This window comes from Monodelphis domestica, chromosome 3 (assembly GCF_027887165.1).
Source record: "Monodelphis domestica isolate mMonDom1 chromosome 3, mMonDom1.pri, whole genome shotgun sequence".
NCBI lineage: Eukaryota > Metazoa > Chordata > Mammalia > Didelphimorphia > Didelphidae > Monodelphis > Monodelphis domestica.
The window spans coordinates 440,950,706-440,977,997 of NC_077229.1; the positions used below are offsets into that span (position 1 = coordinate 440,950,706).

The 27,292-nt window shown below is 37.9% G+C and overlaps 1 protein-coding gene across 3 annotated transcripts in view; it reads right to left on the bottom strand.

Moving 5' to 3' along the window:
* Positions 1–1,800: 1,800 nt before the first annotated feature.
* The window catches only part of PRLR (prolactin receptor), a 259,059-nt gene continuing 233,567 nt past the window's right edge, over positions 1,801–27,292 (bottom strand). For all 3 annotated transcript variants that reach the window (XM_007487466.3, XM_007487464.3, XM_001365433.5), the window contains 7 exons: positions 20,777–20,909; positions 13,115–13,284; positions 8,538–8,707; positions 7,906–8,047; positions 6,655–6,754; positions 6,110–6,179; positions 1,801–3,685 (listed from right to left, as the gene is read on the bottom strand). In XM_007487466.3, coding sequence (XP_007487528.1) covers positions 2,663–3,685; positions 6,110–6,179; positions 6,655–6,754; positions 7,906–8,047; positions 8,538–8,707; positions 13,115–13,284; positions 20,777–20,909 — 1,808 coding nt within the window. In that variant the 3' untranslated portion in view covers positions 1,801–2,662. The remainder of the gene's footprint in view (positions 3,686–6,109; positions 6,180–6,654; positions 6,755–7,905; positions 8,048–8,537; positions 8,708–13,114; positions 13,285–20,776; positions 20,910–27,292) is intronic.

Here is a 27,292-nt window from a genome sequence, read left to right on the forward strand (position 1 = left end):
AATGTGTAGCAGAATATCTCCTCACCTGGAGAATGTCAATTTGCATGGAGCAAGTTTAAGCCAGACTCTCTCTCTCTCTTTTTTTTGATGCAATGTCTTCCGGGGGAGAAGAAACTCCATGGCATTTTCCAAAGTCTGGGTACTCTTTCAAGTGCCAATCTGGAAGCTCATGGCCATCGACAAATATTTCTGATCAACTTTCTACTTTCATATGGTTCTGCTTTACTATAGCAAACTAGTAAAATGAGCTTGACTCTTATTACTCTGGGGTTTAGAATTGGAGGCAGGTTATTGATTTTAGGCAAGAGGCAAAATGTTGTAGTAGAGGGGTGGCCTTGGAGTCAGGAAGATGTGTTTCAAGTCTTTCCTATGATTCATAATGGCTGTGACTTTCCCTCTCAGTATCTCACCTAGCTGATCTTCTAAGCCTGTAAGTGGCAGCTGGGCTACTGATCTCTCTCAATGGAGTTAATTTCTAGCACTGATGAAATCATGGATCTGCTCTCTCCCCTCAAATTATTTGCATTTTAGAAATTAAGGAAATGGGATACGTTCATGAAAACTTCCAAAGTGTTTACCTTATTCCCAGGGAGTAGATGTATTATCAATGATTATTTAGCATTTCCATAAGCACCATCAATATGCTAGCCTCTGCAGAGAATACTGGAGCAGTTCCCTGAACCACATTTCATTTTGAGAGTCATGTTGGAGTCGGCTATTCAGCTCTATGAGTTAAGATTATCCGTGAGCAGCCAAGAGAAGGTTTGGTGGACAACGTCCAGCTTTTACATGCACATAATGTGAAGAGGTGACTAGGAAGTGCCAGAAAGAGCAGGGGAGGAATCTGGAGTAATGGGGCTTGGAACTTTTGATAAATCTGAGAAAACTTGTATCTTGACTGGATTTTGAGATCTTCAGCTTGAAGCATTTAAAATACACTTGCTCACTTGCGTGTCAACAAATAATTGACTCCCTAGATATTTCTCTATATTTTTTGTAGAAAGCACCATCTATTGGAGGACACCTTTCCCAGGGCATTCTCTGTGTAGCTTTGAAAATTCTGGGTGGATGTGATTTTTGGTCTAGGGAGAGTCTTAAAAATCTGCTTAACTTTTCTTCTTTTCAAGAATCACAATGGCAGAAAGAACTGAGAACAAACTCAACACTATTGCATCACTTCCTATTTTTCATTAAACTCTGGTCTTTTTCTGGTACAGTATTTTATTCTCAAAATGGTATCTGTATGTGCTACTATCTACTTTAAATTCTTATGATAACTTTGGAGTTGAAAATACTGTACCTAGTGAATACGTAAACAGTTGTACTGGGAGGATAGAAAATATTTTCTTTTTTCATGTAATGATAGAAAAATAGTCTTCAAAAATACATTGTTAAGCTTGTGGGTATATTAAAGTAGAATCTGTATTATATACAGTAAGGCAGTATATCAAATGGCATCCTTCTGTTTGTCTTTTAAATTAAAGTAAGCATTGCCAGATTTCCTTCTTTCTTTCTTTCTTTCTTTCTTTCTTTCTTTCTTTCTTTCTTTCTTTCTTTCTTTCTTTCTTTCTTTCTTTCTTTCTTTCTTTCTTTCTTTCTTTCTTTCTTTCTCTCTCTCTCTCTCTCTCTCTCTCTCTCTTCTTTCTTTCTTTCTTTCTTTCTTTCTTTCTTTCTTTCTTTCTTTCTTTCTTTCTTTCTTTCTTTCTTTCTTTCTTTCTTTCTTTCTTTCTTTCTTTCTTTCCTACAAGTATCTTGGGTACACAAAATATATCTATTGTGCTGAAATGGAACGGGAAAATATTGACAAGGATTTGCCCCCCAGTAAGAGCAATTTATTTAGTTCTTATATAAGAAGCTTTGAATTCTCCACTTAAATATTTTAGAGGCTTTGGAATATGACAAAATTTCAGAAGATTCATGCTAGCATTCAAACTACCTAAAAAAAGAGAGACCAACCCAAGGCATTGTTTTTTTTTTCTTAGCACATCAGCAATCAATGTGTAAGCAGAAGATGTGCCATAGCAATTCAACAAATAGGCCATATTTTCTGGGATGGGTTTTTCTTTTAGTGCATTCTATTTGGGCAATCCTAACAAAATGATAGAGGAGTGTAAAGCTTAAAAAAACTGGTTTGAAATTTGGTTTTCATGGCACATAATCTCCTTTCTTTTTCCTCCTTCTATATAGGAGTGAATGGATTATGGACTAGGTGTGCCAGCACACCTGGGAACCCATGGCCCATGCTCTACACATGCCTATGCTCCTTTCTTATAGCATTAAACAATTTTTTCTGTTTGTTTAGTTTACTTTGGTTATGTGCTAAGCCATGAATCCCTATCAAAATAATACATCTATTGGAATTTCCACCCCCTGCTCCCAAAAACTAAGCAATGTGCTTTTATTTTATTGTACATGTCATTGTATACTACAAGCCAAAATTAAAACTACACATTACAATTAGAAAACAAAATAATTTGTTCTGGCATCAACAGTTTGAAAGCAGACAACTGGATGAAAGTGAAGCATAAGAAAGTGTGAGCTGCAGATGGGTTTTACTTAGTGCCATTTCTAAACCACATTCTTGAACATTCTGTGTTTGATTGCATTGAACTTATTCTGTAGTGTTACCTGAAGAAAAATCACATTGCAATGAATGAATCAATTAATTAAAGGAGTGAATAAAACAAGTCGGATCCAGGTAATCCAACCCACCAGTCTGGAGTCTGCAGTCACCTGGTGGAAAGGTGCAGTAGGACAGGTTTTTCTCAGCTTGGTTGTGTTGTAGTGGCTGAGGACTTTCCTTAGCAGATTCTTCAAATATCACCCTGGTCTGAGCTCTTGGGTCTTGCATCAGCACCAGGATGTTATTGTCCATAACCCTGGATACCTTAGCATACTCTTTACTACTGTCAGGAGCGCTAGCCTGTTCTGTATTGCCATTACTTTCTTTCTGTTTTGGTAGCAAGGATAATGCGCCATCTTTGTTGACTTTGTGAATTTCTACATAGTCCATGGGCCTGGGAGACATAAAAGGCATTTTCTCATTGGGTAGCAGCCATGTTGTGCCTTGGTCAACGTTGGAATGGAAGTGTCCCAACTCATTCTGCTTGTCTGTTGTTTCTTCCCCACCAGTGTCAATGGTTGTTGGGTAATTTAAAGCATGGTTCTCTTCTTTCCCCAATGAAACAGTGGGACCATTCACAGTGCCCAGGGCCACTTTACAAATGTCGGCAATGTTGTGGTAAGAGCATCTCAGGCTGTGGTTGCTGGATTGCTGTGGTATAGGCCATGTTGAAGATTTGGACCCAAGAGCATTGAAATAGGGGTTCTTACCTTTGAAGTTTATGCCCTGGGGATCCCAATTGTGGGTTACATTTGTTCCAGGATCATCTGGTTTCTCATTGACCTCTGGAATGGTGAAGGTTGGTGCAGGGATCCGGGGTTCTTCACACTTCTCAGACAAAAGAGAAGGACTGTCACAACTTCCCCTGCCAGAGTCATTATCCGGATCAAGCTGGGTGGGCTTTCTGCCTTGGCTAGGATGATCTTTCTCATAGGTGGGCATCAGCTGCTGGTCTTCGCTGTCGTCCACTTCCAAATACTCTACTAGAAGGTCTTCACGGTCTGAAGTAGGAGGGAAACCCTGGCACCCCAGGGCACTCAAGAGTTCTTCAGACTTCCCTTTCTAGTAAAATAACAAGAGCAACAATGATCATTAGAAATATCCATTTCATATTGATTTTACTGATGTATATTTTGTTTTTCTTTTTTTATATAGTCTGAGAGTCACTAGGCTGGAAAGTCAGTGATGTGAGATATTCTAGTTGTTTTTGCTTAGGAAGGGTTGGAGTTAGTGGGACAGGGGGAGTGGCACTCTTGGTTAGTTTATTCCCAGTCCTTATAAAGGGGTGATCCAGAGTTAGTATGGTATTGTGCAAAGTGTACTAGTCTAGAAATCAGAAGATCTGGGTCCACTTTTGAATAATGTGACTGTTGAAAGTCACTTAAACTTCATGAGCCTGAGTTTCTTTAGTACAAAATGAATCTAATAATATCATTCTTGAGAAGCAGTGCGGTATAATGACTAAAGGGATAGCCTTGAAGTGAGGATGGTCTGGGTTTGAGTTCTACCTCTGACACATATTAGTTGTGTTATCCCAGGCAAGGTGCTGAATTTCTCTAATATTAAAATTATACTTGAGTTGCTGCTCTGCATCAATGTAGGGAATTTCCACACCAGTGAAATCAGAGGCCCTGACCATTTATTGTTGTTTGGTCCTTTTTCAGTTGTGTCTGACTCTTCATGACCCCATTTGGGGTTTTCTTGGCAAAGATACTAGAGTGGTTTGCCATTTCCTTCTCCAGCTCATTTTATAGATGAGGAAACTGAGGCAAATAGGGTTAAGTGACTTACTCAGCTTCACTCAGCTAGGAAGAATCTGAGACCATATTTAAACTCATGAAGATGAGTCTTCCTGACTTGAGATTTGGCACTCAATAGCTTTAATATCAATAAAGAAAAATTACAATATACATTTCTTATCTACTCAAAATAGAGACACACAAAACCCTCAGATCTGTTCTGTTTCTCTCATAGAATTCTGATGAAAAAATAATGTGCCTGAAAATGCTTTGTAAATGAAGCTCTAGAAAGGTTTATCAGAAATGTTTTATAAATATAAATTATTGGTCGAGTAAAGGATAAATTAAAAGCTTCATTAATCCAAAGAACTGTAAAAACCTCTCCAAAGTGGTGTTTTTATTCACTGTACTTCTTCCCTTAGTGGAAATATTTTATCCAAAGGCTTGTCATGCCCCATGCATCTGACTGTAAATCATATATTTGTGTTAAAACTGAGCAATCAGCATCCATAAAACTGCTTGCAGCATCCTATTCATTCCCCTTTGTATAACAGAAACTGAGGTGGTGGCCATGGTCACACCTCAGTAGGGACCTTTTGTCTTTCCTTTAAATTTATCACACGTTCTAAATGTCTGCAGTCTCTGGTTAGCGACAGACTAAGAGAATCTTGTATATAAAACCACATTCGGGGAATATTCTTCTTAGGCTAACTCGCCCTTCTCCCTTATATTCACTTTGGCTCCTCTCTTCCTCTCTTCCCAGCTCTTTTGCCATTTTGTGATATTGACCCATCCTTGCTCTTCTCAGCACACTACCCTGCTGGGCACCAAGGATGTCAGAGCCATTAAGGAACTCTAAGTTTCCTGAACAGTGTCTCCTTTCCTTTAATTTAATAAGTAACTTAACAAATACTCATTGATTGATTAATTGATTGCTGCTACCTCAGTTTCTAGGTTTGTGGAAGACTAGTGCTGTAAGGGCAATTAGAAGATTATATTAGAAGTCTATATTCATAAGGATTGGGGTTTTTTGTGTTTTGTTTTGTTCTTTTTTTTTTTGCTGAAATGAAAATAGTATATCCTTTCCTTTAAGATGCAGCTCAGTCAGGCTCTATTTTCTACTTGAAAGCCTTTTGTGATTGCCTCAATCGCCTGCATCCTTCCTTTCAGACTACCCTGTCTTTAACAACTCTGAATATATTTGTATTTATTCACTTTAGACTTATGCTGTATGTATCTCTTTTATACATCTTTGTTGTCTCCCCTGTTAGGATGCCAGCTATTTTTTAAATTTTTATTTTTTCCAATTACATGTAAAAATCATTTTTAACATTCATTTATAAACATTTTAAATTGAACTCCAAATTCTCTCTTTCCCTCCCCTCTCCCTCATTGAGAAAGGAAACTATTTGATATAGGCTACACCTGTGTGATCAGGCAAACCATGCTTGTTTTCCCAATAGTCAATTTAGGATTGTTTCATTCTTTGAATTTGTACCCCAGTGCCTGGCATTTAACAAATGATTAAGAAATACTCATTGATTGATTGATTGATTGCTGCCACCTCTAATTGTAGGTTTGTGAAAGACTATTGCTAGGAGGGCAATTATAAGATGAAGTCTATATTCATAAAGGTTGGGTTTTTGAGTTTTTTCTTTTCTTTCTTTCTTTTTTAGAGGAGAAACAATTCAAGAATCCACTTAACATGTTAAGAAGTTACTTTATGTTCTTTTTCTTTGACACTCACTTCCAGCAGATGGGTATCAAATCCTTTTATTTTGGGGCCTGGGACAGGTGGCAGGAGGCAGGTGATCATGCTAGAAAAACAGTAGAGAATTCATGAGGTTAGAAAAACATCATCTCTTTGCCTCCCCAAAGGGGAGGATACATCCTCAAATATATCTACTCTGTATAGAGAGAAGGACCTGGGAACAAATTAGGGAGTTTAGAGACTGTGAGGGCAGCATGTGGCAGGGCAGGTAATTTACAGAATTAGCAGGTCCTGAATTGCTCAGGGGGTCTGATGAGTGTATCTGTGGGTTCCTCAGATCACTTGCTTCTTTCGCTATCCCCCATTTCTACCTGCTGTTTGCCCATTTTCAAAGAGAGCCAGAGCCAGATTCAAATAAGCCCATTTTGCTACTTGTTGGTAGTTTTGATTAAAAAGTTTTGAGGGAGAAAGAGAAGTAGAGCTAAAGCCCAAAGGGAGGTGTTTGGCTTATCTGTGCCTTCTCTAGCCCTATTATCTCAGGTAATCAGGATCCAGAAGGGCTTCATGAGACAGTGACACACCTGTAGCCCTTCAGAGCCATCGTCCAGACCATAATCAGACAAACCACAGATGACAGTATAGCCACGAAGATCCACACCGTTGTGTCTTTCATTTTGATGTCTGGAAATAAACAGGGGAAAAGCTTAAATCACACAACATGCTTCAAACCAACAAGAGACATTTGCTCTAAATACTGGGAATAGATTTATTCCCCTCCTTTTTTACTCATTAATTTGAATGGGAAACTTATAAAAATGGGGCAGATTGGACAAAACAAGGTCCAGAAAGTCTGTTTTTTCCCTTAAAGGCAAGGGTGTGAAATATTAAAATGCTGTAAACTATTGCAACTTTTGATTTTCATAGGATTTGGATTTCAATGGGATTTCTAAAATCATTGAATATTAATTAGTGTGACGGTGGGTCTTTGAGGACATCTAATTTATTCTTCTTTTTTTTGAGATGAGAAAATTAAGGTTCAGAGAAATCAAATGACTTTGTCCAAGGACTCAAAGATTAATGGTAGAACCAAGGTTCTCCTGCCTCTGTTCCAGTTCTCTTTTCACTACCCAAGGCTGGTGATAGGGTCATTATCATGGTTTCTGCTTCCATGCTGCTTTTTTTGAGGACCATTACGAAGGCATTCAGGGAGCAGCTAGGTGGCTCAGTGGAATGAGAACCAGGCCTAGAGAAAAGGAGATCCTGGGTTCAAATCAGGCCTTAGATACTTCCCAGCTGTGTCATCCTGGACAAGTCACTTAACCCCCATTGCCTAGCCCTTACCACTCTTCTGTCTTAGAATCAATACACAGTATTGATGCTTAGGTGTAAGGTGAGGGTTTATATATATTTAAAAAAGATGCATTCATAGGGATGTAGACTATTGCTTTTCAAAGTGCTTTCCCCATAATTCTAGCTCTGGAAATTAAGTTTCCCAGTTAATTGAGCAGCCACTCTATGACTTGTGGCACCCTCTGTTGGGGCTGCAGGCACTGAGAAATTCTCTTAGCCAGTGCCTTCAGGAATGATGGGATAGCAGGCCTCAGTTGGATTATGAAGGTTGGCTTCTATACCTCCCATATATAGTTAGTACTTGTAGATAGCTTTGCCAGAGAAACCAGGGCTCAGCTTTGATCATATGGGCTGCAATGATGCCCTTCAGGTTGTTCCTGTACAAAGAATTTTAGTACCCTTTCCCCCTTTGGTGCAGGAACCTCCACATTCTACTTTTATTTAAATTGGAAAGACTGATGAAAAGCTCCAAGATCACTTACCACTGGGTATCACAATTGAATTTTCAGGGCTCCACTGACTCCAGGAACCATGGTCTGGTTTACAGCGAACTTCCACAAGGTATTTCTGTCCTGGGTACAAGCTGAAGATTTTAAATTGTGTCTGCTGTCCAGCAAAATGAGTCTAGGGAGGAAATGTAGTAAATAGGAGTCATTTCAGTTCTTTAGCAAGAATCTTAGGTGTTCTGGATTATCTGGGGAGTCAGTCCTGGTAACTGGTCTCGGGAATAGCCTTGTGTTCTAACCCTTTCCTGTTACCCTCTCCATCTTTGGTACTCATCCTTTCCCTTCCCCACCATATTTAAATCAGATCCCTAAAAGTGGCTTGACAATGGATAAATATAACTATAATTCTGAAGACCCACATATGGAACTGGCCTGTAGCATCTAGCGCACCATAGGAAAGTAGAATCCAGAGACTGGTGTATAAGGTTGTGGAGATTGAGAAATGGCCATAGGAAGACAGCCCATGCTATTTGCTCATGCTGATAGAATTGCCAGGATCTACAATGTCATCCCAACTAAATTTTGGACCAAGGTGCTAAACCTAGTCAATGGTTATGGGTAGCTGCTCAAATGCTTAAACAAGAAAGCCCTGGGAAAAGATGACTCACCTCCCACTCTGGGGCTTTCTCAGGTTTTAGTCGCAATTCATACTGAAGTGTTAGCCAACCAGACCTAACATCAACCAGGGCAGGTGGAGACCATTTCAGCAACAGATATGATTTTCTATCTTCTGATTGTTTTACTTCTAATGTCAAGTTCAAAGGAGGGTCCGGTTCAACTGTGGGCATTAAAGGAACTCCTTAATATTTGCTGGTATAAGATACTTAACATTTTTCTTTATTCACCCTTCTATTGTTAGCTCTCTCTTTTGTGCACAGAAACTCTTTCTTACTCATATTTTCTCTTCAGCCCAACCAATGTGCTTCTTCATTACTGAGTGACCTTGTCTTATATAAAAGGGTAGAAATGTGGTTTGGGTAAATAATTCTGCATGTGGACTCTGAATGATATCTAAAGGTCAGGTGGTAAGTTCATGGCATCTTTGTGTTATATGATATCATTACATGGAAGAGTAAGTGATGACATTTTGAGTAGAACCACAATTCTGAAGTTTTTTGCCACTCTGGCTACCATTCGGACACCTCCTATACCCCTAAGAGGACCCCAAGCCATTGCCTCCAGTGCCCAACAAGTTAATCCAAATCAGCTAGTGAAAAACAGTCTATTTAAAGACAGCACTGGATCTCAGTGACCTTCATGAAACATTTATCATTATAATTTTGTAAAACGAGCTTGTTATTTGTCATTGTATCAAGTAGATCTCTTATAATGAGCACAATGACACTTAAGAGAGTAATTGATGTTCAGATGACTGTGGAACATTACCAGTTTTTGAAGTGCCTCCGGAATCATCCCTGGAGAATAAAATTATGTGTAATATAGTTTTAATTTCAAGTATATTTGATTGTTTTGTGTTTATGACAATTCAAGAAATCAAGGTTTCATCAGTGGGAGAATTCTCTCCAATGACATAGCCTTTTTGTATCTTTAATAGACGCTTTTATAGGTTGTCATAACCAAAACATTCACTGTCTAGTGGCCAATGAGCCATCAATCTTTGCCATCAACTTCTAAGAATAATCAACCTCTTCTTGTAATGAGTCTTAGCAGGCAGGCTTTTGAATGATTGATATATGGTTGTCTATTGACAATTCAGATTATAAAATAGCATAGTAATTATTTTGAAATTAGTCATCCATAGAGAGTACACATGGGGTGGCCCTTTCCTAGTAACTAGAATGTTTGGCTAACTAAAATGGTCCTCTCTTGTGATAGAGGTTTCAAACCAAAGAACTGGAGTTACAGTCTGAGAAATTGCTGGAGCCTCAGCCACAATGGGGGAGAGAGAGATTCTGGAATCTTAAGAGAACAGGGGAATCTGTGGGAGAGGTAGTTAGCTCTCTCAATCCTGAGACAGCCTGAGGAAAAGGTCTGGTCAAGACTTGCTCCTGATTAAAGCCTTACATCTTCTCCTGCTGACTGGACACCTTTGCTGCCCCCCAATTCCCAAATGAAGTGGCCAGCTTGAGAAGGCACAAGCAGCTGACAAGATAACTTCACAGTTCCTGGTGCCCTGGGTTTGAACTATGCCCAGTGGGGCCAAGACCAGAGCCATTCAAGCCTGAAACTCTCAGGGGCCCAAGGCTGCCAAAGTCTGGGTTCCCTAACTTGATGAGGGAGTAAGGGATAGCTAGAATAGGGACACCTTTTTCCCTCTTTCCTCACAAACCCCTCCTGCAGCCATTTCCCTGTGTTATCCCCAATTGATCAGTTAGAATAAAGGTTGTTGTCTTCCCCAATTGATTCTAGGGTAAGTGGGGAAACAGTTCCAGCTTGAGGGGAAGAGTAACTTCTCTCTCTCTCTCTCTCTCTCTCTTTCTCTCTCTCTCTCTCTGAGGGAAGCTATATATAGCATAGTATCAGCGGGAAGTCAAGAGACAGTTTGGGTGAGCAGCCATAGCTGAGGGGAGGCTGAAGGGGAGAACTACAGACTCACTCCTCCTCTCCTCTCCCTTGGCCAAGTTAAACAGCAGCTGTGTCTCCTGGACCCTGCCTTGGGAGGAGAGGTCTCCATTCTTTCTCTCTCCTTTTGCCACCAGACTAACTCTATTACACTCTCCAACTATGTTGGACAATAGGAGGTACACTAAAATCTTGGTTCTCATCATGTTGAAGTGCCCTAAATTGAATCATGGAATACCACAGTCCCTGAAGAACTAAAGGTTGACTCAAAGGGCAATGGAAGGGCACATGGCAGGTATAACAACACTATGATGTATCACTGATCAAGAATTGAACAAGAGAAGTTGTCTTAAGAAGAGAGATGCATGACCAGAAAAGATGGGTGCCAGTCATGAGGTGAGAGTAAGGTATAGCCAATGAATAAGTCTATGTGTCAACTGGAATCCATTCAATGCTAAGAGAATTAGGGGAAAGCCTTTAGCATGGGGGACAGACTCCCTTTGAAGAAGCTAGAGGACATGAGAAAAAGTCCCACAGGTTTGGAGGCAGAGACCTGCAGTATTGGGGGTACACCATATCAATGAGTTCATAAGTCCATGGAAGCATTTAAGGAAGTAGTAGTTGTGGCTGCCACGTACACAGACACATAACAGAGCCAGATTCACATGGTAGAATGTGACAGTTTAGGTAAGGATCAGAACTAGAGTGGGAGGATAGATCACTGGAAAGAAAGAGAAGAGTAGTAATAAAAGGACATTTTAGAAAAGGAGATGCGTGAGAGAGGGAAGTTATTTTAAAGTGAGGAAGTAGCAGTTAAACTATAAACTAAGTAGCAGTTAAGAGAGATTCAAATATTATTTATGAGGGAAAAATTACAAGTAGATTTTCAGGTGAGTCTTAGAGTTGCAACGTGTTCTTATTACTCCTTATCAGATTGCTCCTCACTTGAGACAGTAGCAGATGAAGTCTGTCTCAGTTGAAGGAGAACCTAGATACAGTTTAATAGTCAGTGCTCTATTATTTCTGTCAGTGGCAGCACAGATCATTCAAAGTTGCACAATGCAATTTCGACTGTTTATTTTGCCAGGAGATTTATGTCAATATAACATTAATATAACAAGGACCCATTATTTCATGAGTGGGAAGACTCTCCACTGATGTGGATTAAATCCTGTCTCTTGTAATTCTGAGATGAAGTGACTTGCACATGATCACACTTAGAAAATATCAGGGGGAATTTGAATTTATATCCTTCTGATTCTAAGACCAGAACTCTATTCGTCCTTCTACTTGTGTGTGTGTGTGTGTGTGTGAATTTTCCACGCCCTTGAAGTAACCTGATTTTATATGTTACCAGATTAGAAGTTTGGGTGATGGTAAAGGTCCATAAGAAACACTCATTGAGGGACCAGGAAGGTCTTCATGCTGGTAAGTTTAAATGGTTTAGCCAGACTTGGTCTCCTCCTAGTATTTTGGGAAAATATTCTTTTTGCTAGGACCCTTGCATCTCCAATTTTCTTTGGTAATTCCTCAAGGGCTTGCTGCAATGCCCACTTGTGAAGGCCATGAACTGTCTGCTCATTAGGCATCTGTAGGATGTTTTTCCTTTCCATCTTTGCCATGTATTGCTCCCCTTCCCACACTCTAGGATCAAGTTAAACTGGCCTTCTTCTTGTTCCTCATATATGATAGGATGTCTCTTCTCTTTATCCCTTTGTACTGTTTTCTCCCCAGTTTAAAAATACATCCCCTCCTTACCTCAGTCTCTTAGAACTTCTTGTTTCCGTTAAAAGCCAGCACCAAAACCACCTTCGGAATGCAACTTTTCCTGAATCCCAAAGCTTCCCCTCCCCACTCAGGTAACTTTGTATTTATTTTGTGTATATCTTAATTTGCGTATGCTGTATTCTCCCCCTGTAAAATGTAAGCTTCTTGAGGTCAGGGACTATTTATTTTACTTTTGTCTTTTTATTTTTAGCACCCAAGGACAGGGCCCAGCATGTAGAGTTCTAGGTCCTCCTTCACCTGATATTTTCATAGCCTGAGTAGGCAGAAGCTTATGGTTAGCTTCCATTTGAGATGGTTCCTAGGGTTTCTTTTGTTTCTGTTTAACTTCTGGACTCTCCTGCAAAACTTTGACACTTCTTGCATCTGTCTATTCTATGATCCAGTTGAATCCTTCATCAGCTCTATTAACCTTGCTAAATATTATGATCCTATGTGTTCCAAAAATCCAATGGGTCTGAGATCAATTTTTGCATATCTTTTTTATACTTTCCTTCTCCCAGTTCCCAGTCACCTAAATTCATTAAAACTCCACTTACCTGCATACACTCAATTTGAAGAGTGGTGTCTACTATTTGGTGGTTGTTGAGAACAATAGATATGGAAGTAAATTATCCTTGGAAATTGTTCTCCCTACAAGAATGTGTGTGTGTGTGTGTGTGTGTGTGTGTGTGTGTGTGTGTGTGTAGAGGGTGGGTGGTAAGAATGCACAGCAAGCAAATAATATTAAGGAAAAATAGGATAAACATGTTCAGATGGCAAGTATCATGCGTATATATTCTTATCTTGCTATTTGGAGATATTTATGCAGGCCAAAAGAACTCAAATTAGCTTTTGTTTGTTAGCTGATGATTTGAAAAGCTTTTTTTCCTCTTACCTATGTAAGTCACATCCACATAATGTGGTTCTGACATACTCCTTCCCATCTGGTTAGTGGCATTGACCCAGATGATGTATATCATCCATATAGAAGTGTGCTTCTTGTTAAAGTAACAGGAATAAGGACCTCCAGTTTTGTAGTCAGGACATTCATGGGTGAGTGACTCTCTGAAAGGAACAACAAAAAATAGTTAAGAAAATAGTCTTGAAATAGTGTTTTCAGTTTTCTCATTAGAAAATTATTATTGGCTTTAGGAAATCGAATATTCTAAACAAGTCTATATAGTAAAAGCTATGATTTCTGGACTGGAGAGGAAGAGAAAGAATGGGAATTAGAAATAATTGCAAAGTGCTAGAAAAGATCTAGAGTAGGAGTGGATGGGGGAATATCTTATGGAAATGACTAAGTTGACAGAAACAGAAATGAGTGTGATGAAAAAGATAAAGGGGAACTGCCTATAGATACTGATGTGGATACACGGGGAACTCAATGACAAATCTAGATTTTTAAAAAGAATATGGAGAAGGATGCAAAAGAATTAGTGGGTACTAAAGAATGTTAAGAATTGTGTTAAGGATGGTAATTATCAGAATGAGTAGAAGCTTATGATAAATGTTAAAGATAATGAAAACTGATTGTTTAAAGTTATATTGGAGGCAATAGAAGGACCAAAAAAAGGGAAATAATTTCTTTTTTGGTGGATAGCATGATGATAAGGGGTTACAGTGAGAAATATGAATTACTTGACTCATACTTTCTTTTTTCTTCTAAGGTAGATGATGGCTAGATTGGAAAAAAGAGAACAAAAATGGTTAGTAGGGAGTAGAAACTCAAAATAAGGGAAGAGACGGTTAGGCCGTATCTAGCCATTCTCAATGAGTTTAAATTGTCACTCCAAGACAAACATTTCTTCAGGTACCAAAAGAATTGGCAGGTATGATTTTTGAGGCAGTATGATTTAGTATTGATCTCTGAAAGATCCTGGGAAATGAGAGAAGTGCCATAGGAATGGAGAAGGGCAAGTGTTTCTGTTATTAAAAAAAAGTAAGAAGATACTGGTTTATTGTTGTTCTTTATACTCAAAGAGGACCAAAATTACATCATTATATCTGGGCTAATATATAGTATATTCAACTCTGACTATTCAAATTAATAATAAGCTCTGAAGTCTCTATTTTGGATTGGACACAAATAGCCCATATAATGTTTATGGTGAAGATGTCTTTAAATTTGCACAATTCACATTTCTTTTGGCTTTGCTCTTAGTACACAGCACATTTTTTGATATGGGCATGACATGGTGGGCAATCCTGTGCCAATATCTCCTGTGTCTCACAGTTCATATGAATGTACTTTAGAGAGAAATTGAGAGTATCTTTGTATTGCTTCTTCTGATCTTGTGAACCCTTGCTTTGTGTGATTTCACTATCAAAAAATCTTTTAGGAAAACCTATTTTTGGCCTTTGAACAATGTGACCAGGTCAGTGAAGTTGCACTTTCTGCAGTAGAGTTTGAATACTTGGCTGTTCATCTCAATAAAGGACCTGAGGGTCTAATGCCTTATCTTGCCTGATGATCTTCAGAATCTTCTTAAGACAACTCAAATGGAAATGGATCAGTTTCCAGTAGGCTGTCTAGGTTCCGCAGGCATAAAATAATGAAGTGAGTATAGCAACTCTGTACATTTTCAGTTTGGTGGGCAACCTCAGACCTCTTCTCTCCCAATTTTCTTTTAGATCCTTCTAAATGTTGAGCTAGCTTTGGTGATGTGTGGGTCAACCTCATCATCTACATGTTTGTCTCTGGAAAGTAAGTGAACTTATCCTCAGCATTCAAAATTTCTCCTTTTGCTATTACTGATGATTCCTTGTATGGATAGTGTAGTACTGCTGGTGGACAATCTCTGTTTTCTTGATGCTAACTATTAAGCCAAAATTATCACACATGGCAGAGAACTGATCCAACCTCTGCTGCTGCATTTCAGTCTTAAAAGCTGCATTGCATAAAGTCTCCTTCTAGCAACTCTCTCTCTACTTTAGTCTTGACTTGGAACCCTTTCAAGTTAAATAATTTCCCTCAGGGACTTGACCTTGATGCTATTTTCATCCTCACTTGAAGGCATCATGATTGAAAACATTATGCTAAAAAGCATGGGAGCAAACATGGGGCTCCATTGGTGACTGGGAAAGTGTAAGAGTCTTGTCCACAATTTAGAACCCATGCATGCATGACATCGTGAAACTGGAATATAATACTGATGAACTACAGGCAACCAAATTTTGTCATGATCTTTCACAAGCTCTCACAACTGGCAGTATCCAAAACCTTGGTTAGATTGTCTAATGTGTACGGGCTTCTGTTCTGCTCCTGGTATTTCTCCTGGAGTTGTCTAGCACCAAACACCATGTCAACTGTTGGCCCTTTCTAAAGCAACACTGGTTCTTATGTAGATGACCATCTTCCAGAATCTTGCCAACAATGACCAAGAGAGAAGTCTCTCTCTGATTATCATAGGACAACCTATTTCCTTTTTTTCTTTATAGAGATGGGCAATGAAGGAATCTTTGATTTCTTAGAGGAGATCTTACCATATAACCTGGAAGATTCATCAGGTTTTGTATGTAGAGTATATGCCTTGTTTCATAAATCTCTACTGAAATAGATCAGCACCAGGCACTTTGCCAAATGAGAGGAGCCTAACAGCATTTAAATTTTCTTTTTCAGTTGGAAGTTCTGCTAGAGAAGGATTGAATGGACACAGTTAATGACTTTAGCATTGATTGATGACAGTCTATTGAGAACAATATGGAAGTAGTCAGCCTATCTCCCCAGGATCATGTTCTTATCACTGATCAGTGTGGTTCCATCAATGCTGAATAGCTGAGATGTTCCTATCAGTGTAAAACTGAATTTCATCTCCCTTCTATCTTAGTCAAGAATTCTGTATTGTTCTAAGCGTCACTTGCACTTTACTTTTGATGGAATTAAGTGTTTCTTTTTCAGAAATGGACAAATTATCCTGCCGGTAAACTCTGTGGAGTTCTTGTTTTTCATTTAGTGGCTTCTGAATTTCCCCATCATTTTCATCAAATCAATCCTGATGTTTGCAAGTATTCTGGCCCAGATGAGTAAATGCTGCACACCAGATCCCAGAAAACTACCCACTCCTTTTCTGCTCCACTCTTTCCAGCTGTGTGTTGGCTCAGCTTTTCCTCTAATCAGCAACAAACTGTTCATGCAAGGAGAAGCACTCTAAACTGCTGACATTAAGCCTTCTGGTAGTCATTTTGCCTTGGGACTGATACTTTTGTTGAATGCAAATGTCTAGATTGGAGAGGATAAATCTCTGATCAATCTAGCACCCTGTGCCATATATCCTCTTCATTACCCTCACATCCTGTTTGTCTCTTTTCCTAAAATGACCTATTTTTTAAAACCCTTTTCTTCTACTTTAGAATTAATACTATGTCTTGATTCCAAGGCAGAAGAGTGGTAATGGCTAGGTAATATGATTTGCTCAGGGTCACACACCTAGGAAGCATCTGAGGCAAGATTTGAACCCAGGATCTTCTGTCTCTGGACTTGTCTTTCAGTTCACTGAGCCATCTCCCTGCCCACAATGACCTACTCTATTAAATGCCAGTGTTTACTGAGGTGCATCCACAAATTCTTATTGTATTTAGTTAAATTGAACAGTGTTGGTGACTAGGTTTTGAGATGCACAAGTTTTGTAGTATGTGACCATTGCTGCTGCTTTGCTATTTCTGACTCCATTCTTCCCAAGGACTCCCTGCTATGTTTGTGCCCACTCTGGCATGGAAGTCACCTAGAATTACAAGCTTATCCTGTTTTGGGATGTTGATGATTATCTCATTTTACATTGCTTTAGAAAAAAATGGGTCTTACCCGACTAACCTTATTTCCATTTTTTGATAGTTTAATTAGACTAGATTAGGGGATACTGTAGATATTAGATATCTAGAATTCAGAAAGGCATATAATGCAGTTTCTTATGCTGTGCTAGTGAATAATAGAGAGAGATATTCTAGATGATAATACAGATAGCTGTATTTCAAACTGACTGAATGACTAGACTCAGAGTAGTAATTAATTGCTTGAAGTTAATTTGGAGGGAAGTCTTTTGGACAGTGCACAAGGGATCAGTACTTCATCCTATGCTGATCAATATTTTTTTCAGAGATTTGGATTAATGTATAGAAGTCATGTTTACTGAATGCACAAAACTTGGAGTAATAGCTACTATTTGGATCTCAAATGGATTAGAATAATGAGATGAACAAAATAAGATGAAATTGTAAAGTCTTATACATGGATTAAAAAAAAAAACACAGTTTTCCAAACACAAGACTGGGCAAACTTGCCCAGACAAATGGTTTGCTAAAAAAGATCTTAGAGTTTCAGTGGACAAAAAAGTTTAGGACAAGCCAATTATGTGAAGTGGCAATCAAAAATGCTAAATGCCATCAAATAGTGCAGTTAGGGAGGCATAATGCTTAGATCAAAGGCATTACTGGTTTCTCTTCATTCTCTGTTAGGTCACATTTGTGTCTATATTTTAAGTATTGATCACTACATTTTAGGAATGACAAAAACAAGCTATAGAATCCAAAAGAAGGTAAGAACCCAGGAAAGTAATAGATATGGAGGTGATGTGGCTTACTAGAGCCTCCTAGATTTTAAAATAACAAACTTCCAAAATTTTTTCCTCCAACTTTGTCTCACCTCCATATATTTAAAACTGGCAGTCACTATTATAGTGAAATGATATCAGAACTTTGTTCACAAATACAAATATCTAATTTAGCTATTCATTTTTAGGCTTAGATATTTAAATTAAGGATATATCATGTAGCTGCCAGAATTTTTTCAGCTAAGCATGTTTATTTATTTATATTATTTATTTATATATTCTTTTGTGGGGTTATTTTTGGAAAATATGATAATATTTTATATTCTCCCCAAATTTAAAAAAATTTGAGTTTCCAGTTCTCTTTCCCTTTCCCTCTTGCCAAGATGGCAAGCAATTTGATATAGATTCTACATGTGCATTCATGTAAAGCATTTCTCCATATTATTTTTCCATGGAAGGTTACTAGGACAAAAAAAAATTAATAAAGAAAGTGAAAAAAAGTTTGCCTTGTTCTAGATTCAGACTCTATCAGTTCTTTCTTTGGAAGCAGATAGTATTTGAAAAATCACAAGTCCTTTAGGATTCTTTTGGATTATTGTATTTCTGAGAATAGCTAAGTTATTCACAGTCCATCTTATTTTCTTTAGTAAGCTTTTGTATTTCCTTTTCTACTTGGCCAATCTTACTTTATAAGAATTTCTTTTCCTTAGTGAATTTTTGTACCTCTTTTTCCATATGACGAATTCAGTCTTTTAAGGAGTGATTCTCTTCAGGGAATTTTAGATTATGTTTTCTTGCTTGACCAAGTTTGCTTTTTTTAAGTTCTTCTCTTCAGTGGATTTTGGTGCTGCTTTTTTGTTTTTATAAATATCGTTTTTCAGTATTTTTTTGTGCTTCCCTTACCAAGCTGTTGACTTTTTTCATGATTTTCCTATATCACTCTCATTTCTTTCCCCAATTTTTCTTCTACCTCTTTTATTTGATTTTTAAAATCCTTTTTGAGTTCTTCCAGTAATTCTGTTTGAGACTGAGAGCTCTTCATAATTTTCTTGGAGGCTTTGCATGCAGTTATATTCACTTTGCTATCTTCTTTTGAGTTTGTTTTTTGGTCTTCCATGTAACCAAAATAACTCTCTATATTGTTTCTTTTTCCCCCTTCATTTTTCATTTTCAACCTTGGAACTGTTACCAGGAACCCTGCTCCCCAGTGACCACAAGTAGTGGTATGTGCTAGTGCTTCTCCTAATCCTGGGACTGCAATTCAGACTATAATATGTATCTGTGTGTGGGCAATGCCATAGTCTTGTACCCAGAGACTGAAAAGGAACCTGTGTAATCTTCTGACCTTACTATCTGTGACTGAGAACTCTAGAAGCCAGTGTTGATTCAGCTGCCCCAAGGCCTATGCTTTGCTGAGATTTTCTGAGGTGGGGCTTGCATTGTCATGCTGTTCTCCATTCCCATTTAGGTGCTACAGACCCCTCCTGAAAACCTTCTAAGTTATCTTGGCCTGAAAAGTTGTTTCACTCTGTCCTTTTGTGGGTTTGGCCCCTTCAGGATTCATTTTGAGGTGTTATATCAGTTGTTTGGAGAGTGATTTGGCAGAGGTCAGATGGGTCCATGGACTCTCTCTGCCATCTTGGCACTACTCTCTGCAAATAGATTCTTGAAAGGTAAAAATTGGTCTCAATGTTCAGGTCGAATATTTGGCTCCCAGGTTGGTTGTTTATTACCCTTTGTACTTGAAAAGGACCAATGACATCACTAATAATGTCTTTTGACTTTTAAAGGAGATATAAGTGGCCAGAGTTATTCAAAGTCATGGACCTAACTTTCTCTTCCAGAGTCATCAAAATCCAGTGATAAGGCAAAAGTCAGGTCAACTGGCAGCGGCCCAGGATGCAGTGGATGGCATTGGCATCTTCAATGTCTGACTAAGCTCTAAGTGTTCCTTCATGACTGTTGTGACAAATTGTTCTCATGTACCCCTTCCAGCTGGGGGAAATCTTCATATATTTGGGATAGACATTGATTGCCAGTCTAAGTTACCCTCAGCTTGGTTTATCAGGGTGTGGCTACTGCTCATACTACAGCTTCTTGGAGCCACAAGTGGTAGGGGAAATTGGACATCAAAGGAGGAAAGCATCCCCCAAAAGGATGCAGTAAACGCTCATAACAGAGGTACTAGTCTTCCCAGAGCTCCCAGGTAGGAGAATACATTCTCTACATGCAAGTGTTTAAATCCTAAAAAATGTATTTGTTAATTATTCCTGAATCTACCTCTTCCATCAAATTCTTTACATTATGTGAATTTGCTATTTACTCACAAAAAGCCCCTCATATCCACCTTTACAAAACATTTCTTTTCAGAATCTCTGTCACCTTAGGAGAGCTAGGGCAAGCTTTCCTGGATAGCAGGTGACTCACTCCTTGTAGACTGAGTTAATGAACAAAGGTTACATAGGATAAAAAGATACAGATGGGCTAAACTATGAACTGCTTTTCTGATTTACTTTTTAACAATTTTTAAATTTTAATTAATTTATTTTCTCCCATGGGATTACAAATTCAACAAAAAATAAAACTGTCTTCCTTGTAATTCACTTCCTGCTCATAAATATAAAGCCACTTTGAAAATCTAAAGCCCCCTTATCATGGATAATGCAATGTGAAATTAATAATTTTAGGAAATGAGAAAATCTTGTAGTGATAAATGCCATGAAACACCCCAAAGAAGTCAATAGTGATACCGCAGTGGTGGTATCTGGGAAAATCTTACTTAAAATGATTACTCATAATAATTATTTTGAGTAGTGACAATTTATATAAAATGCCAAATGTATCTAAGTCTCAAGAACTTGAGCAGGAAAATGTGGATATAGGATAGCTGTCAGCCCAGGAAATAGTGGGAATGCGACTCTGGAAATCCCACCACTATCAGATCATATTTGAATTGCAGATGATTAAATCTAATTAGAATAAATGAGCAGAAAATGAAACTTTTTTACCCTTCTTTTCTGTAAAATAAAGTGTAGTTGGCAGCAGTTCCTCCATCTGATCCTGGCTTCCACCAGCAAGTGAATGTTTCCTTTTCAGGGGAACGACACTTTTCGATCTTAGGTTTTCCAGGGGCTGATTGTCCTAGAGAAAGTTAGAGACCAACTGAGGTCATTATTATGCCTTATGAAACTCTTTATACCACTGAAATCTCAAGTAGCCCTTGATAGGCTATGTGATATGGTGGAAAAAGAACTCACTGGATATGGTGTCAGGAGATCTGAGTTCAAATACTTGGTTTTGATATTTACTATAAATGTAACTGTGGGTCTACCTCTTAGAGCCGGGGTTCTTAAGCTGAAGATTTCCAAAGGGTCTGTGAACTATATCACAAAAAATTTAAAATATGTTGGTAACTATATTTTAATATAATTGGTTTCTTTTGGAATCCTATGTATTTTATTTTATATATTTAAAAACATTATTCTGAGAAGGGGTTCATAGACTTTATCAGAGTTCCAAAAGGATCCAGGATACAGACAAGGTAAAGAACTTCTTCCTTGGAACCTTAGATTGCTCATAAGTAAAATGGTAGTAATAATATTCACATCACATCATCAACTGTGAAAAAGTGCTTTAAAACTTAAAGTAAATCAAGGTGACAAGTCTGTATTATGCATCTGACTATGTTTTAGGTATTGTGCTAAGCAACTACAAATGCAGAGAAAGAAAGAAAGAGGAAAAGAAAGTGAGAAAGAGAAAAAGAAACAGAAAAGAAGGAAGGAAGGAAAGAAAGAAAAAAGAAAGGAAAAAAGAGAAAAGATCCTTCTTGTCCTCAAGGACTTTAAAATCTAATGTCTGACACATAAGTATAGATGATTTGATTCTACCAGATTCTACAAAATAGATATGGTTCTATTGGTACCCCTGACTCAGTAGTGTAGATAGACAGTATTATGGAACTAATGGAAGGCTTATATTCAAGGACTTATCTCCATTCTTGACAGCTCCACTGGCAGGACAAAAATTCCAGGGTTAGCATTCTGGCTAGGACATGGAAAATATCAAAGAAGGGTGATAGTAATGGCCTACAGAGATCCTGTGAGGCTCAGTGAGTAACTGGAAAACACTGAAAAGTGAATAAATAGTAATAGAAATGAAGATATGGTTATTTACTGAATGAGGGAGTGCTTAAGGTCCTTGAGAGGCAGCATAGAAAGGAGAAAGAAGAGCACAGGATTAGCCTTTAAAAGATGAGAGATAAATAAACTTATTCAAATGAAAAAAAAAGATGAGAGAGATGCTAATTGGAAGGCTACTACCATTTACACACTCTGGGAAGGGGGCCGAAGATTCTGCTTCATATCTTTGGATCCCAGTATCTTCTCTAAATGAGGATGGGCTAATACCTTTGTAGTTCTCATATTCTTTTGTTATATGAGCACATAAATCCTAAAATCCCCAGCAGCACAAGTGTGATTAATACAATAAAAATTCCTTGGATACAAAGTACTCTGTAGATGCTTGTTTAATTAATACCGAATTTTCTTTCCCCAACATTAATCTGCTCAACCACCCCACCCTTCTTCAGCATTTACTGACCTCTTTCCAAAGAGTTCTGATCTTTTTATTTCTTCATGTTGATTCCCCCTCTTCATAAGTGCTCCTCTGGTGCTTTCTTCCTTCTCTTGACTTTTCTTTTCCCCCTTTACTCCCTTCTTCAAGTTAATTTGTCCCCTTTGTTCTGTCTCTCATCTGGCTCATTGACTTCAGTTTCTTCATCTCCTTTATCCTTTTATCTCATCCTTTCTATTCCTATCCATCCTCTACTTCTTTTTTCTGAATTATCTGTTTTGTTGATGATGTATACTCTTCATTCGATCTCCAGTCTGAGTTGAATATAAAGTTAAGTAGAGACCTCTGATAGTTTTTAGGGTCAAATCACCCAAACTTTACTCTGCTAAAACCTAAATTATTTAGATCACAAATCACCAAAAACTGAATTATTGAATTATCTTCCTTATGATTTCCATCCTGCCCCTCAACATAACAGGTGTTTGAAAATCCAATAGCCCTTTATTTGCCATGAGGATGTGGTTGAGCAACAGAGAGTTAATAATTTTAGGAAATGAGAAAATTATATAATGATGAATGGCATCCCAAAGCACTCCAAAGAAATCTGTACAAAATAAAAATATTGAATTCTTCCTTAATGAAGTATAGAAACCTACATTAGGCCCTGGTGGTACAAATATAAAGAAACAAGTCAGTTTCTAATTCAAGGAGTTTACATTGTAATGGAGAAAGGCAAAATATAAAGGAAAGATGCATGGGATGGGTGAAGAAGGGTTAATGGAGAAGAGATGGTTGTTGGTAAGGAGGTAGAGAAAGAGAATAAGTACAACTGGTTCCCCATTACTTGGGGTCTTCATTTTATAAGACGGCAGATCTACAATTTTAATCCAAGTTCCCTGACTAAATCTAAAGCTCAGGAATTTGAGAAAGAAGCTAATAATTTTTTTTGGGGGGGTTACTTTCTCTCTATGCTACTTTCCCTTCCTTTGCTCTCCTCCTGTTACAGATCCATCGTTAGTTGAAAAGCTCTGCAATCTCACTCACTACTTCGTGGATTCTACCATTTTTTGCCTCCCCCCCTACTGCCTATTTTTCATATCTGTAGTGAAGATCATAAAAAAGTACATTTATAATAGCAAGCATAGCTCTGAGGTCATGAATCTACCAGTAGAAAATACAATAAAACTCAACCTTCTACAGGGCAAGGGCCTGAGGGGTCCCCTCTCACTGCATAGCCTTAAACATCCTCTCCAGTCTTAGATATGTGAGTGAGGCAAGGACAGTTAGTGGTTTTTGCAATGAATTGAGAGCCAGGCCTAGAGACAGGAGGTCCTGGGTTCAAATCTGACCTCAGACATTTCCCAGCTGTGTGACCCTGGGCAAGTCACTTGACCCCGATTGCCTATCCCTTACCACTCTTCTGCCTTAGAACCAATGCACAGTATTGATTCCAAGATGAAAGGTAAGGGTTTAAAAAAATTCTGGGTGAGTATTTGATGGGTGGATCATTGTAGGTAAAAGGGAATCACTGGATTTTATTAAATAGGAGAACTCAATGGTCAGATTTGTATTTAAAGGAACTTTACCACTTGAGCAACTGTGTGGCAAATGAAATGGAATAGACAGAGACTAGTGGCAGTGCAATGAATATGTTATTGCATTAGTCTGAGAGAGATTAAAGGGGCTTGAATCAGAATTGCTGTGGAATTGAAGCTATGTGAGTGGAGAGGAGATCGGTAAGGAGGGTAATTGAGTTTGGGTGACAAATTGGTTCTTTTGGGCGTGAGGAATCATTCCTTCTCCAATTTTTATAGCACTTTTCTCAGACATTTCTTTATCCTTTACCGCATTCTTCCTTGTTGTCAGTCATTTCTGTATATTTGTCTCTTATTAGGTTGGCATTTCCTTAAAGAACAGTGACTGGAGCAAAGAGGGCTCTCAAGGGGCTCTTCAAACTCTGAAATTATGAGATATTGATTCTTACTATGGGCATAGTAACAGATTATTTGCCAGAATCCTCAGCTGACACTTTCTAAGTGTTTGGAATGGGGGTGAGGTTGGGAATTAATACCTATCCCCATTTGCAACTCATCTCCACACAGAACAACAGGTTTTAGGAAAGAGGGACCCATTGGGCTATATGAAAGGTTAAAGAAGCAGCTTTTTATTTTTATAAGGACTCATCTTTCTCTTATTAAAAATATGCTTTTTTTGTTCCTTGAAAAAGAAGTTTGAGCACTTTTGATCTTCTAGGCAGCTGAGGAGAAAATATAGATTCTGGCAAGAAATAATTTGACTGTGAACCCAACCACTACCTGATTAGTCTGAAAGTAGTTAGAGGTGGGTGAGGAGATAGGGTACAAATTAATTATGGAGAGGTCTTCTGGGGACACTCCTTCCTCTAAATTTCCATGACTGCTCTTTTGCTCTTTGTCATCTTGGAATAATAGCTGGCAGCAGATCTCTGATGATAGGCTGAGGAGAACCTAGACATAGAGTTCTTTTCCTTTTTTCTCTCATTCACTTCCTCCAAGGAGTCATATGGAAGCCCATCTGCCTTTCTGTCAAGGTACACTCATTGGGCCAAAGAGAGTCCATTTAATTCCTTCGTATTTGCTAGAATGCTTGAGTATCTTATATCTTTAAGGTTATTCTTAAGAATTATATTATCTACTTAGAAGAAATATTGATGGATTTATATATTTATTCTGAGCTAGAAATGTCTGAAAAATATGTCTAGTTTTCATTAAACATCTCTCCCTCACTCTTGACCAATTTTCTCTTTATACGATGGGGTTCAGCTGGCTAAGCATTCTACTGTCCATTGTTAAAAATATCTTGAGAACATTTGTCTTTAAAATATCTGATAGAGAAATGTAGCTAATATTTATTTTAAGATATTCTTAGTTCCTTTCTCAATCCTCTTCTAGAATGGTCTTGAGGTCCTTTACCATCAACATCTTTTGGATACATTCCAGCTCATCCCTATGTTTCCTAAAATGTGGTTCTCAGAACTCACTTAACACAATATTCCAGATATTCCAATACAACTTATGCTCAATGTCTTGCCATCCTGTTGGACCTACCAAACCTTATTATTTCCCTTCCACACTCTGATGATGCCTCAAAGAGGTTAGACCTTTATATAATAAATACTTAATGCATTTTTGTTGAATTGAAAAAGAGTATAAGTATAGGCTATGCTCAGGCTTTATACAAATCAGAACTGAAAGGCCAAAAATGTGACATACTTCTACCTATAGTTATTGCTATTATTACTATAACATAACTAATAATATAATATTATTAATATAATATTTATAACCCAAACATATAAATTCCCATAATGCCTAAGGGAATAGAGAGGAAGGGGATGGATACAAAAGAAATGGCATGGTCTTAGCAGGACTGTGTTTATACATGTGAAATAAAGGTGAAAGGGAAGCTAAGAATCAAAGAAAAAATTCAAGCTTTCTAACAGGAGAGGCCAAGTAAATGGTGGTACCACAAGAGATATAATGAAATCAGAAGGAAAAGAAGTAGGTTTTTGAAGAAAAATTATAAGCTTGATTTAGGATACATTAAGACTTAAGTACTGGTAATCCAGTTACATAAAGATGTCAGTCAGATATGTAGGTCTGGAATTCAAGAGATCAGGGTGTAAATGTTAGTCATCTTTTTGAAACCATCAAATAAAATAATATTGCAAAGATAATAAGTGCATATAGAGAAGAGAGAAGAGGAGAAAAAGGGTCCAAGGATACATGATTGGGAAGAACAATATGAAGAGGTGAGGCACAGGTTAGGTATGAGAACCTAGAAGGAACATAGAAAGAGTTTAAGTTTGGTAATTGATAATAAAAGCAAAATTGAATAGTATTTCTGAAGTTGAGGATCCAGGAGAAGATTTAGAAGGGTATCATTAATAGTACAAAATGTTACAGAGAGGTCATAAGGGATACAATGGTAGTAAGGCAAATATTCACAGGGGACTTGTGGCCATAGCAACTGATGCTTCTGGTACTGTAGGAACCCAATGTCCTTTCTCTTCTTGTGGAATCTTTATATTATTCCTCTCTTGGGTGCAGCATATCTTATGGATGGGTCATTCAGTTTTGCTTCTTCAGATTTCTCTCCTGAAGAACAGCTACTAAGGACCAAGGCTAATTATCCCTTCAATCCAGTTGAATATTTTGTCCATGGCTGCTTTCTACCTAAATGCCTGCCTTTCTGTATCTGTATCTGTTTTTTTTCCTTCCTCAGTGGCTCAAACTATTAGTGTCCAGAGCTAGGTAGGCTTTTTCATCCAATGGTTTACTGTTCATTCAGAGAACCTTAGACTTTAGAAAGGGATAACAGGGTTTGGACAAATGGTACATTGTTAGCAATATCTGCCCTTTTATTTCTGTGATTATATCAGTAAAGAAGGAGTGGAAGAATCTCTCCATTTCATGGGTTATTCAAGTTTCTCATTCCTCTTCTGCTTGTTTTTTTTTCTTTTTAGCATTTCATTATTCATTAACACATACAGAAGAAAAGAGAAACTATGAAATGGCAAAGTCACTGCAAGTTCCTTCTTAATGTCTAAGGCAGTTGACATTAATGAACTTTCTCCCTCTAACTCAGGTATGGATTTGCACTGTGCCCATGTCTGGTTAGCACAGATAATGGGCTCAGAAATAGAGGTCACATTTTTATAGCCATCAATATTCTTGTGAATTTAGGTTGTTCAATTTTACAGATGAAGAAACTGAGGCTGAGTTTAAATAACTTGTCTAGAATCCCTTGGCCTTACCATAGTGGAGCCAGATTTCAAACCCTTTGATTAAAAAAAAACCATGAATCTTTCTCTTCCCATCAATCTGCTTTGTTTTCACTAGTTAATGAGGCACTTCATTTGTCTAATACTTGGTACTTTGAAAGAACTTAAGCATGTATTATTCTCATAATAC